This window comes from Equus caballus, chromosome 1 (genome assembly GCF_041296265.1).
Source record: "Equus caballus isolate H_3958 breed thoroughbred chromosome 1, TB-T2T, whole genome shotgun sequence".
NCBI lineage: Eukaryota > Metazoa > Chordata > Mammalia > Perissodactyla > Equidae > Equus > Equus caballus.
In genome coordinates, this window is record NC_091684.1 from 139883243 (window position 1) to 139894763 (window position 11521).

The window sequence follows — 11521 nt, forward strand, 5'->3', positions numbered from 1 at the left end:
GATATTTGAACTTTTAACTTTACAGCTCAGGGGATACCAACATTTAGATTGCTTTAAGTAAATATGAATGCTCTAACTGCTTAGAATGAAAAGCTACTCTCCATAAACTTTTTCTTCCTTAGTGTACTTCAACCTAGGTAACCCCCAGTCAGTCCTAGATAATTTAATCCCCTTCCTTCTTGAAACTATTTTCCCTTAGGTTTCCTAACACTGCACTCTGCTGGTGCTTAGCTTTTTCTTTGGCAGCTTTTCTTTATCTTGTCTTATCTTTTCTTCCTTTTGCGTCATGATTCCCAAGATGTCATTCTTTACCTTCTTCTCTTGGGTTATTATTCTCTCATGGTTATTTCATCAACCCTTATAGCTTCAGACTCCCCCAGATCTATAACTTTTATCCTGCCTGATCTCTCCTTGGAGCTTGCATGTCACGTTTCCAGTTCCCAGTTGGACCTCTCCAACTGGATATTCTGCCACAGTCCCAAGCTCAGTATGTTTGTTATAGAAATCATTGTCTCTCACTCCTTTCCCCTTAAACTCTTCCTTCTTCTCGTTCTCCTACTCCTTCTGATTGAGGCCTTTGTGCTCCTAGGTACTCAGTCTCAAACTGTAGAGTCATCCTTGACTCATTTGGGCCCATTTCAAGTTCAGGAACATCTACTAAGCAGCCTATTCTGTGCCAGGTCTAGGGTATAAAAGAGTTAACAGGAGTTGCTCAAAATCTAGTGGAAAGTGGAGTAATAAACACGGACTAGCACAAGATTAGAGTTGGCCTGAAGGAGGGGATGATCAGCTCACCTAGAGGACTCAGGAAAATCCTCACAGAGGAGAGACGCCCTAGCTGAGTTTTGAAGAAAAAGAGGAATTTGCTGAGCTCATGAAGGAAGAAAGGGCATCCTGGACAAATGGAACACCTGTAGAAAAGAAAGGAGCTAGAGTGAAAAGTGAGGGTGGGGGTGGGAGGACCAGATAGTAGGTTAGAGGTGACAGTGGCTGGGGCAGGGCAGACCTCATCTGAAATGTGAAGAGCTGAGACTTTTTTCTGAAGATACCGGGAAACCACTGAAGGGGAGTGATATGATCAGATCCTTCTGGCTATAATGAGAACAGTGGACATACTAGTTAGGAGACTTTGTATTCTAGGTACTGGTGCCCCCTGGAGTTGTGCAATATGGCTGAAATCCAAGTGAGAGAGAATACATTTGCATTTAGAAACATAACTCTGTGGAGTGTGGATTTGAAAAGGTAAGGGCATCCTGCAGTTAGAAGTCTCCTCTGACAGTCCTGGAGATGTGAAGGTGAGAGCCTGAACAGGGGCAATGTCTGGGGATAGACAGGATGAGATCTATGCAAAAGCCATATAGGAGGTAGAATCCACAGTCTTTAGGTATGAGAATAAAAGAAAGAGAAGAGGGGCCAGCCCAGTGGCGCAGCAGCTAAGTGCGCACGTTCAGCTTTGGCAGCCTCGGGTTTGCTGGTTCGGATTCCAGGTGCAGACATGGCACCACTTGGCGAGCCATGCTGTGGTAGGCGTCCCACATATAAAGTAGAGGAAGATGGACGCGGATATTAGCTCAGGGCCAGTCTTCCTCAGCAAAAAAGAGGAGGATTGGCAAATGTTAGCTCAGGGCTAATCTTCCTCAAAAAAAAAAAAAAGAAAGAGAAGAGTTGAGAATGATCTCAGGTTCTGACCTGGGCTGCAGGGTGAAAGGTGGTACTATTAATTGAAACAGAACAGAGAAGAGTAAATTTGAGGAGAATGTCTTTTGTACATGTTGAGTTTGTGCCTATGAGATTTAGGTGGAGGTGCCTAGAAACAATTCCTCTGACAGTGTGGAAGTCAGGGGAGAAGGCAGAGTTGGAAATACAATTTTTACTTGTAAGCATGTCACTGATAGTTAAAATGGTGAGAATGAAGGAGATTGCTTGGGGCAATAGTTCTCAAAGTTGAGTTTTTGTGTACAAAAATAAACCTGGAGAACTCCTTTAAAAATTCTGTTTCCTGGGTCCCACCTACAGAGATTCTGATCTGTTGGGTCTGGATTCAAGCCCAAGAACTTACAGTTTTACTGTTACCCAAATGATTACAATCCAGGTGATCCATAACCACACTTTAAGAAGCCCTAGTCTCAGGAAGGTATAGAGATTAAGGGAAAAAGAGAGTCAAGGAGCATACCTCTAGAAAGGACCAACTACTAGGGGCAGTGGGAAGAGTGCTAGTAAAGGAAAGTGAGAAGGAATAGACGGATGAAAGAGGAAAAGTACATGAAAGTGATGTCACAGAAGCCAAGAGAATAAAGAGACTCAAAAAGGAAATACAAAGTCTCATACACATGCATGTCAGTTAAGGTCTGAAGGATGCCTTTTGCCATTGAAGCCTAAAGATTTTGACTGAACATAGGCCCTAGAGTCTAGGCCAAGGGTCAGCAGACTTTTCCAATAAAGAGCCGGATAGAAAGTATTTTAGACTTTGCAGGCCATGTGGTCTGTCATAACTACTAAACTCTTCCATTGTAGCACAATACGTAAATGAGTGGGAGTGACTGTATTCCAATAAAGTTTTATTTATGGATACCAAAAATTTGAGTTTCATATAATTTTTTTAAATTTATTTATTTATTTATTTTTTAGGAAGATTACCCCTGAGCTAACATCTGCCACCAATCCTCCTCTTTTTGCTGAGGAAGACTGGCCCTGAGCTCACATTCATGCCCATCTTCCTCTACTTTATATGTGGGACGCCTACCACAGCATGGCTTGCCAAGCAGTGCTGTGTCCACACCCGGGATCCGAACCGGGGAACCCCGGGCCCCCAAAGCAGAATGTGCAAACTTAAGTGCTGTGCCACCAGGCCAGCCCCGAGTTTCATATAATTTTTATGTGTCACAAAATATTATTATTTTGATTTTTTTTCTCAACCGGTTAAAAATATGGAAACCATTCTTAACTCAAAAACAGGCAGCAGACCATAGTTTGCCAACTCTTGAGCTAGGATCCAGGGGCTTGGGGTTTTAAAACTCACACGGGGCAGGTGACATGACTTTGGTCCCAAATGTCACAAGGAACTGAAATCTCTTGAGTAAAGCTGGGAGTGTGGAAGGTGAACCCTCTCAGTGAGTGGATGACAAGAAAAATTCTACCCATTGTTTCTATCTGCTTTTCTAGATATAAAGAAATTAAAAAGTCTCCTATTTGAGAAATCGAAGCCCAAGTCTTGCACCATGCAGATTGACACTGCCCATTCTGAAGTGGGGACCTCCAAAACCAAATAATGCAAAAACTGGTTCTGAAGCAGTGAAGCCCTTGGTGCATCCTCCGGAAGCCAGTGGCTCTGTAGGAATGCCTCTGCAACCCAGGGCAAAAGGACTTCTGTAGAAAAAAGCAAATGTCCACTGAAGATTTCATGATTTGAAAAAGTTTTTAAATCATGAGAGGATTTTATCTCCTTTGAAGGAAGGCCAACAGGTGGATTAGCACCTTGAGAACTTAATCTGAAAGAGACTGTAGAATGAGTGTTTTAAGTGATTAAAGAGTTTTAGGAAGAAATAGAAACCAAGAGAAAAGAAGAGGACGCTATGAATCAAGAGTCATTTGAGGAGCCGGCCCAGTGGCACAGCGGTTAGGTGCACACGTCCTGCTTCGGTGGCCCGGGGTTCGCCAGTTAGGATCCCGGGTGCGGACACGGCACCACTTGGCAAGCCATGCTGTGGTAGGCGTCCCACATATAAAGTAGAGGAAGATGGGCACGGATATTAGCTCAGGGCCAGTCTTCCTCAGCAAAAAGAGGAGGATTGGCAGTGGATGTTAACTCAGGGCTAATCTTCCTCAAAAAAAAAGTTATTTGATCTTTACAGTCAGGAGATTATTGGTGGCTTTATAAGAGTAGTTTCAGTGGATGGTTAGCCAGGAGACAGGTTGAAGAATGAATTACGGATGAGGAAATTAAGATGACAAGTTTGGCCACAAACAGAAGACAAAGAGGACAGTAATTGGAGGAGAATACAGGGCAGAGGAAGGTGTGTGTGTGCGCGTGTGTATTTGTGTATGGAGAGATTCCTTGCTTCCTTTATTCCCTCTGTGGCATTCCTACATCCATTCTGCCTTTTCGTTCTCACTGCTCTTGCGTTGTTCTGGCTTTCTTTCCCTTTCACTTAGATCAGCAGACAGCTAACTATGGCCTGCAGGCCAGACTAGCCCACTGCTTGTTTTGTAAATGAAGTTTTATTGTAAAATTGTATTACACAGTCATTCTCATTCATTTACGTCTTATCTGTGGCTGCTTTCCTGCTTCAGTGGCAGAGTTCAGTAGGTACAACAGAGACTATATAACCCACGAAGCCTAAAATATTTACTGTCTAGTCCTTTACAGAAAAAGTTTGCCAACCTCTGACCTAGACTCTTGTGATGCTTTTCTCCACAGATGCCAGTCCATAGTCTAAGATAGTAGTAGTCAAATTCCTTTCTGATCTGGCTTCTAACCTAGCAATGATTGGCTTGTTAGGCATATTCTTCATTCAGATTGAACAGCTGTTTACTCAGCCCTGTATTCATCTTTGTTTTTTTCCTTCCTTCTGGGTCTGTTCTTCTTTTCAATGATAATAAGAGCTAACGTTATTGAACTTAACTTTGTGCCAGCCACTGTGCTAGACACAATGAAGTGCATCATCTCATTTAATTCTCACAACAGTCTGGGAGAGTTGAGATTGCCATTATGGTAACAAGTAATAATTGGTAATAACCCACCCTAGAGGGTTGTTGAGAGAATTGATGGAGAGAATGTGTATAAAATGCCTAACACACAGTAGACACGTAATAATGATAGATCCTGCTGTTTTTATTATGTTTTTTTAAAAATCAAAGCAAAGCATGCAAAATAGTACTATTGTTTATACCTATCCCTCCTACTCCTAATTCTGTTCCTAGAGACAATTCAACTTTTAATTGTTTCTTTTGGTATTTACTTACATTTCTAAATAATATAAGTATATAGCTATTTCTAGACCTTTTTTTTCATTTTAAATATCTTTTTTTGACTTTTTAAGGATGACTGCTTAGCTCTCTTACCACTGCCATAACTACCTACCCACTCACCCAAGAAACACATTTTTCCCTTCCTCCATCCTTCCAGGGTGGTTATGGTGTTCCTTTTGGTTAAATCAGTATTCTTTCCTTGTTGGGTGATGTAAATGTTATTTACAGCTAAGCCATGTGGTATACCAAGTTACATTTCCTTTGTTCCCTGCCCCAGTTGTTAATTTCCTTTTTTAAAAAATTATATACTTTTCTCCTTTTTTCTAGCAGGCAAGATACATGTATTCTGACTAACTTCAATTAAAAGGAAGGCTCTGTTGGAAAGATGCTTAGGTTCCTCACAGACTCCAGTCAAGAGCTGGGCAGCCAGGCTGTCTGGGGAGCCGGCAGCCGACGAGTGCAGCCCTCACTCCGGGCTCTCTGACTCCCTGATGGCCTGCCTCTACTTTCTTTTTTTTGTATTTGCTGTTTTCTGTGTATCTGTCACTAATTCCTACCTAAGTAAAATACATTCTTCAGGTATTTTTGTCAGTTTCCTTTTCTTTTTGCTTAGAGTCATCTCCCTTCTTTGTGTTTCATGAATGGACTGGTTTTTCTCTAGGCCTGTTGCATGATCATCATCCTGAGTCTTCCCTTCACATTCTCCCATGCATCTCCTGTTTCATGAATCCTCCTGAGAAAGGGATACATGGGAAGTAAATGTCTGACATCTGGCGTATTTGGAAGTGTCTGCTTTTCATCCCTTACACTTGATTGATACATTTGGCTGGATATTGAGTTCTAGGCTGGGAATCCTTTTCCCTTAGAGATTCGAAGCATTGCTTTGTTGTCTCTTGTGGCTTCCGGTGCTGCTGCTGAGAGACTAGTGCCATGCTGACTGCCAGGGCTTTGACCCGAATCTGTATTTCGCCTGCACTCCTTGGGGCTCTGCTTTGTGTTCTGGATTTTCAAAGCGTTGTGCCTCCTTGCTGGTCTTTTCGTTCATTGTGCTAGGCGCTTAGTGGGCCCTTCCATCTGGCAATTCTTATTCTTCAGTCCTGGGAATATGAATTATGTCTTTTATTTTCCCCTCTCTGTATTCTCTCTTCTCCCTTTCTAGAATACATATTTATGATTTGTGTGTGTGTGTGTCTGTGTAATTTTATCTTCTACCCATTTTTCCATTTTTCTTTTTGTTCTACCTTCTATGAGGTATCTTCAACTTTACCTTGCAACTGATTTTAATTCCGCTGTCATATTTCTTATTTCTAAGAGTCTCCTGTTCACAAATGTTCATAAATAAATTTTTCATAAATGCAATATTTCCTGTCTGCTAAGCCAGTTACCACATATAGGGTCCAAACAATTAGAGATGCTACAAGATAGGCTATGATTAGATGTTGAAATGTTTGGTACTGATACTGAGTGCTGTAGGGTAAAATGTTCTAGAGAAATCACTGTCTGCCAGAAAAACTTGGGACAACTTCATGGAGAAGGTAGGATGGGATCTGGACCTGGAATGTAAGTAATTTGGGGTAGGTGAGGAACAGCTGTGTTGAGAGATGGAAAAAGTGTTGGCTTTGGAACAAGGCCCAGCTGAGTCACAGTGACCCCTGCAAAGGTCCAACCTCTCTGAGCCTCAGTTACCTCATCTTTAATAGGACTAATAATATCTACTCTCTAGGGTTGCTGTCAGGAGAGAAATTGTATATGGAAAGTGTTTTTGGCACATAGTTGAAATCTTATGGTTTTTATTATGTAATTTCCTTGAGACCAGAAAAATACCTTCTCTAGCCACAATTCCTAGCACAGTGCTTGCAACATGGTGAGCTCTTACTATAGATAATAAATGAGTAAATGAGTGAGGGGATAAGTGAATGAGAAAAGGAGAGCATTCCAGGAATAGTGGCCGGGAAGTTGAAAATAAGCATGTTGTTGGGATCTTTGCCTGACTAAAAAGGTTATATATTGACAAGTATCATGGAAATATGTCTGCCAAGCAGAGCCAGTACTTTTTGGAGGAGGCAGGAGGAGGTAGTGTGGGGCCAATATAAGGCATTTAAATTAATGACCAAATCGGAATGAGAGAGTTTCTGGCTCAGTTAGAGAAACTGGGCTAACTCAAGTTTTCAACGTAAAATATTTGAGCAAGGGATTTAAGCTCCCTGAACTTGTTGGGGAAATGATTCCTGCTCTGTCGACCCCAGAAGGTGGTAATAATAAGGATAAAATGAGCCAGTAGATGTAAGTGTGCTTTGTAAAGTTATGGCAAAGTTTCATTGGCTCAGGAAGCAGGCAGAAAAACAGACACCCTTGTTTATCCAAGTGGCTATAAAACCAACATGGCTTTAAATCTTTGGAAGCAATAACTAATAAGCCATAAGGTGGGATATGTTTCACCAAAAAGAAGTGTTTCTTCCCTTGCCCTTTTCCTTAATTTAGCTATATATAATTTTCATTTTTAATTTTCCCAATGCCTAGATGTATGCTGTCTAATCCGGTAGCCGCTAGCTGCATAAGGCTATTTAAATTTAATTAAAATAAATAAAATTTAAAATTTAGTTCCTCAGTCACACTAGCCACACGTCAAGTGTTCCATGGTCACGTGGTCTAGTGGCTACCATTCCCTCATCGCGGAAAGTGCCGTTGGAGAGTGTTGGGCGACTATATAGAATTGTATGTATATATATTTTTCAAATATGTACTTTAGTATTGTTGTATGTATTAGTTTTATGCTGTCTGACCTTAATTTATAAAGCAGATAAATGAAGCTTGTTTCTCTAAAAACATTAAGCTCTTTTTCACTTACATGGGCCTCAGTTGATTGATTGGTTTCCTATGTCAGAGGCTCTCTATTGAGAACAGTTTGATGGATTTTCTTAATTAGGGAAGTAACAGGATGTAGGAGATTGAATGATTCAAAGACCTTGTAGCCTAGTTGGAAATGTAATAGTTTTTGTTTTGCTAGATGTCATTTCAAGAATGTATTTTTCTTTTAAGATGCTAAAGAAAACCCTTATGGTGAGGATGACAATAAGAGCCCATTCCCCCTGCAGCCCAAAAACAAACGCAGTTATGCCCAGAATGTGACGGTCTGGATCAAACCCAGTGGCCTGCAGGTAACATTATCATTCATGATGCTGTCCACCGAGGACAGGAGGAGGGATTCTGGCAGGCAGGCAGACATTTGATTTGATTTTCCTTCCTTTGATACTTAGTAACTCATTTACTTCTAATGTTTGTCATTATTTCCAAAAAGGATTTGAGGTGGCCTACAGTAAAACACCTATTTGGCAAAATCATTTTTTACAAAATTTAGAGCAGTAGAAAACCTAGAGGAAGAGGGGAGACAATTGTGCCGGGAACCCAAGGCAAAATGATAATTGTATTTGGCTCTGAGCTTCCTGCTACCAAGGTCAAAAAAGAAACAAGTAGGGTTATATGGTTTTTCTTGCCTGATTAAAAAGAAGCATATTAGTTCTTCTAGAAAGACACATTTTCCTGGCATTTAATTTTAATGTAAAGTTTTTAACATGGTGAGGCATTGAATAACATAATGGGTGTTATCTTTAACAACAGTTTTGAGAAAGATTTAAAAATCTTCATGTGATTGTTTCTTCCATTCCCACAGTAGAACCCAAGCCATAGCATTACATTGTAATTCCACAAAAACACTTCCTTGGGAAGCTAAGATTCTACTGTTATCAAGGTATGCTGCTTTCAGGCAAGGCTGTCACTGACATTTCTCCTTCAGTTGACATAAAGTCATTTACACCTATTTTTTTAAAAAATCACTTTTTGAGCCTTTTTTCTCATTTGAGCAGCATTTTATTTTCTTTGTTCTTCCAATGAGTCCAGTGTAAGTGAAAAGAGGCAGTCAGACCACCTGACAACAGAAGTAGCTTCTGTTGATGGCAGTCTCTTCTGGCCTCCTTTTCACAGAGAGTGTACACGTCCTGCCATGGCTAAGGGGCAGGGGCCTCTTCTCTTTGTTGGAAAATCAGGTTCTCCCTCTTTCCTGCCATCCCTGACCCTGGCACTTCCCTGTCAGAAGAATAGCTGAATGTTCCTGAAATTATTTTTTAAATTTTGTTTTGGTCTGGGTGTATTTTTTTATTGTTGTGAAATATATATAACAAGAAATTTACCATTTCAGCCATTTTAAAGTATACAATTCAGGGGCATTTAGCACAATCACAGCATCATACAACCATCACCACTATCTAGTTTCACAACATTTCCTCACTCCAAAAAGAAACCCTCTGCCTTAAGCAAGTCAGTCTACATTCCCATCTTCCCCCAGCGGTTGGCAACCACTAATCTGCTTCTCTCTATGGATTTGCCTATTGTGGATATTTCACATAAATGCCATCATATAATATGTTTGCCTTCCTTCACTTAGCATAATGTTTTCAATGTTCATTCATGTTGTAGCATGTATCAATACTTCATTCCTTTTGATGACTGAATAGTATTCCATTGTATAAATATGCCACATTTTGTTTATTCATTCAGTCAATGAACATTTGGATTATTTCCACCTTTTAGCTGTTGCAAATGCTGCATGAACATTTGTCAAATTTTTTTTTTCTTTTGTTGCCGTGCTGTTGTTATAGCTAAGAAATCATTGCCAAATCCAAGGTCATAAAGATTCACCCCTCTGCTTTCTTCTAAGAGTTTTATAGTTTTAGCTCTTACATTTAGGTCTCTGATCCATTTTGAGTTAATTTTTTGTATATCATGTGAAGTAAGGGTCCAACTCCATTCTTTTGCATGTGGCTATCCAGTTGTCCTAGCACCATTTGTTGAAGAAACTCTTCTTTCCCCCATTGAATGGTCTTGGCACCCTTGTCAAAAAGCAACTGGCCATAGATGTATGGGTTTCCTGGGTGTGTTTTTGTGAGAGAAGTTCATTTCTGTCACCAAGGAATTCACTATCATCAAGCATTTTGAAGGAGGGAAGTGCTTTACTAATGAACAGAATGGTGACAACTCAGAAGGGATTCTCGTCTCGACACTGTATCTCTGTTCTCATTTTCATTTCTTTAAACATTTAAAGCCAGCCTTTTGTAGTCTTTCCCTTTTTACCACAGAATTCTAATGTTGAATTCTTTTCACCCTTGATAGACAGATGTACAGAAGATTTTAAGAAATGCAAGGAAACTACCTGAAAAAACCCAGACGTTCTATAAGGTGAGATTATCAAAATTATAGAGGAGGAGGGTAGGCCCTGGGATGTGTGCCAAAAATAAACGGTTCACAGTAATTAGCGTGTGGGGTAGTAGAGTGAACATGGACAGGGATTAGAAATGTATGGCTTCTGCCTCAGTTTTTTATCAGTAAACTCAGTAGAAGTGATAGGTCCATTGCTGCCCTAAAATCCAAAAATTGGAAGTGTGTAAATGGCTGGTTCTGTGCAGAAGGGCTTCTCTGTGTTGGTGCTGCTGGGAATGGCTGAGGGAAGTTGCTGAAAGGACTGAGTCGTAGCCCTTAACCGCCCTCACCACTCCCATCTGGGTACCCATCTAACCCCAAGCTACCAGTGTACGTGACTTCCTGGGATGGTGATTGCCCAGAACACTCCTACTGTACCAGAGAAGCTGCTTCCAGGAATGACTTCTAAAATTACGCATTTATGAATTGTAAGAGGATGGCTAATCCAGAACCGTTGGTGGAGAGAATAAAGCTACGTAGGGTGGAGGGAGTAGGGGAGGCTTTTAAACTCACTCCTTCTTTCTTCCCTGTCCTTCTGGTGTTTGACTGAAATTAAATTAAGTGGCAGTGTGAGGTATGCTGTGTTGTCAGTTGTGTCCTAGCTTGCTAGTCTTAAAATGTGGTACACACAGCGTGCCCCAGGCTAGCATCTCTTCCGGAGAACATACATACTACTTTGTCTGGGTGTTATCTCATTACCTTTATGTCACTGTTGTCTTCAAACTTAATTATGTAGCGAGCTGGTGAAATCAAGCAAAAGTAACTTTAATCAGCGTCCAACCAGAGAGCTGCTCAGCCCTCCATGCGCCCCCGTAACTGAAGCCCATAATTCACACAGACCCGAGATGACCACTCCTTGGCTGTAGCCCTGCAGAGCTTTCTACACACAACTGTCAACTGTCTATCCAAAATGGCACACTTGTACTTTGGCCTTCTTCTGAACTTTTCACTTCTTAACAGATGATAGTAGAGGTAGTCAGAAAGCCATTTCTCTTCTGGTTTTATATAATCCTACATATCAGAGCTGGAAAGGGCCTCTACCAGGTGACTGCAGTGGGCAAGGAAGAGGCTAGGCTTCTCATTTTGTAAAGGAGGCCACTGAGACCCAGAGAGGCTACACAGCTTGCCCAGATCGCACTGCTAAGTGGTAGATGGGTCACTTCACATTACTCTGCCTCCACCGCTCAACCTTTCTTTTTGTGGCAGTCTTTCAGGTCAGACTTCCTGACTCCTTCAGTGCCTCCTCCAAACATGTTCACTGTCATTCCATCTGAGGCTCACCCAGAGAGGCACTGGAGGG

At 41.2% G+C, this 11521-nt stretch overlaps 1 protein-coding gene across 23 annotated transcripts in view; it reads left to right on the forward strand.

The window, feature by feature from the left end:
- Positions 1–11521, forward strand: part of INTS14 (integrator complex subunit 14) — a 31360-nt gene that overhangs the window by 18580 nt on the left and 1259 nt on the right. For 21 of the 23 annotated variants that reach the window (XM_023655196.2, XM_023655185.2, XM_070270448.1 and 18 more), the window contains 2 exons: positions 8008–8126; positions 10135–10200. In XM_023655196.2, the coding sequence (XP_023510964.1) occupies positions 8008–8126; positions 10135–10200 (185 nt within the window). Of the gene's footprint in view, positions 1–1140; positions 1243–3162; positions 3707–8007; positions 8127–10134; positions 10201–11521 lie in introns of all 23 variants that reach the window. The other 2 variants (XR_011439851.1, XR_011439852.1) reach the window with 2 other exon arrangements.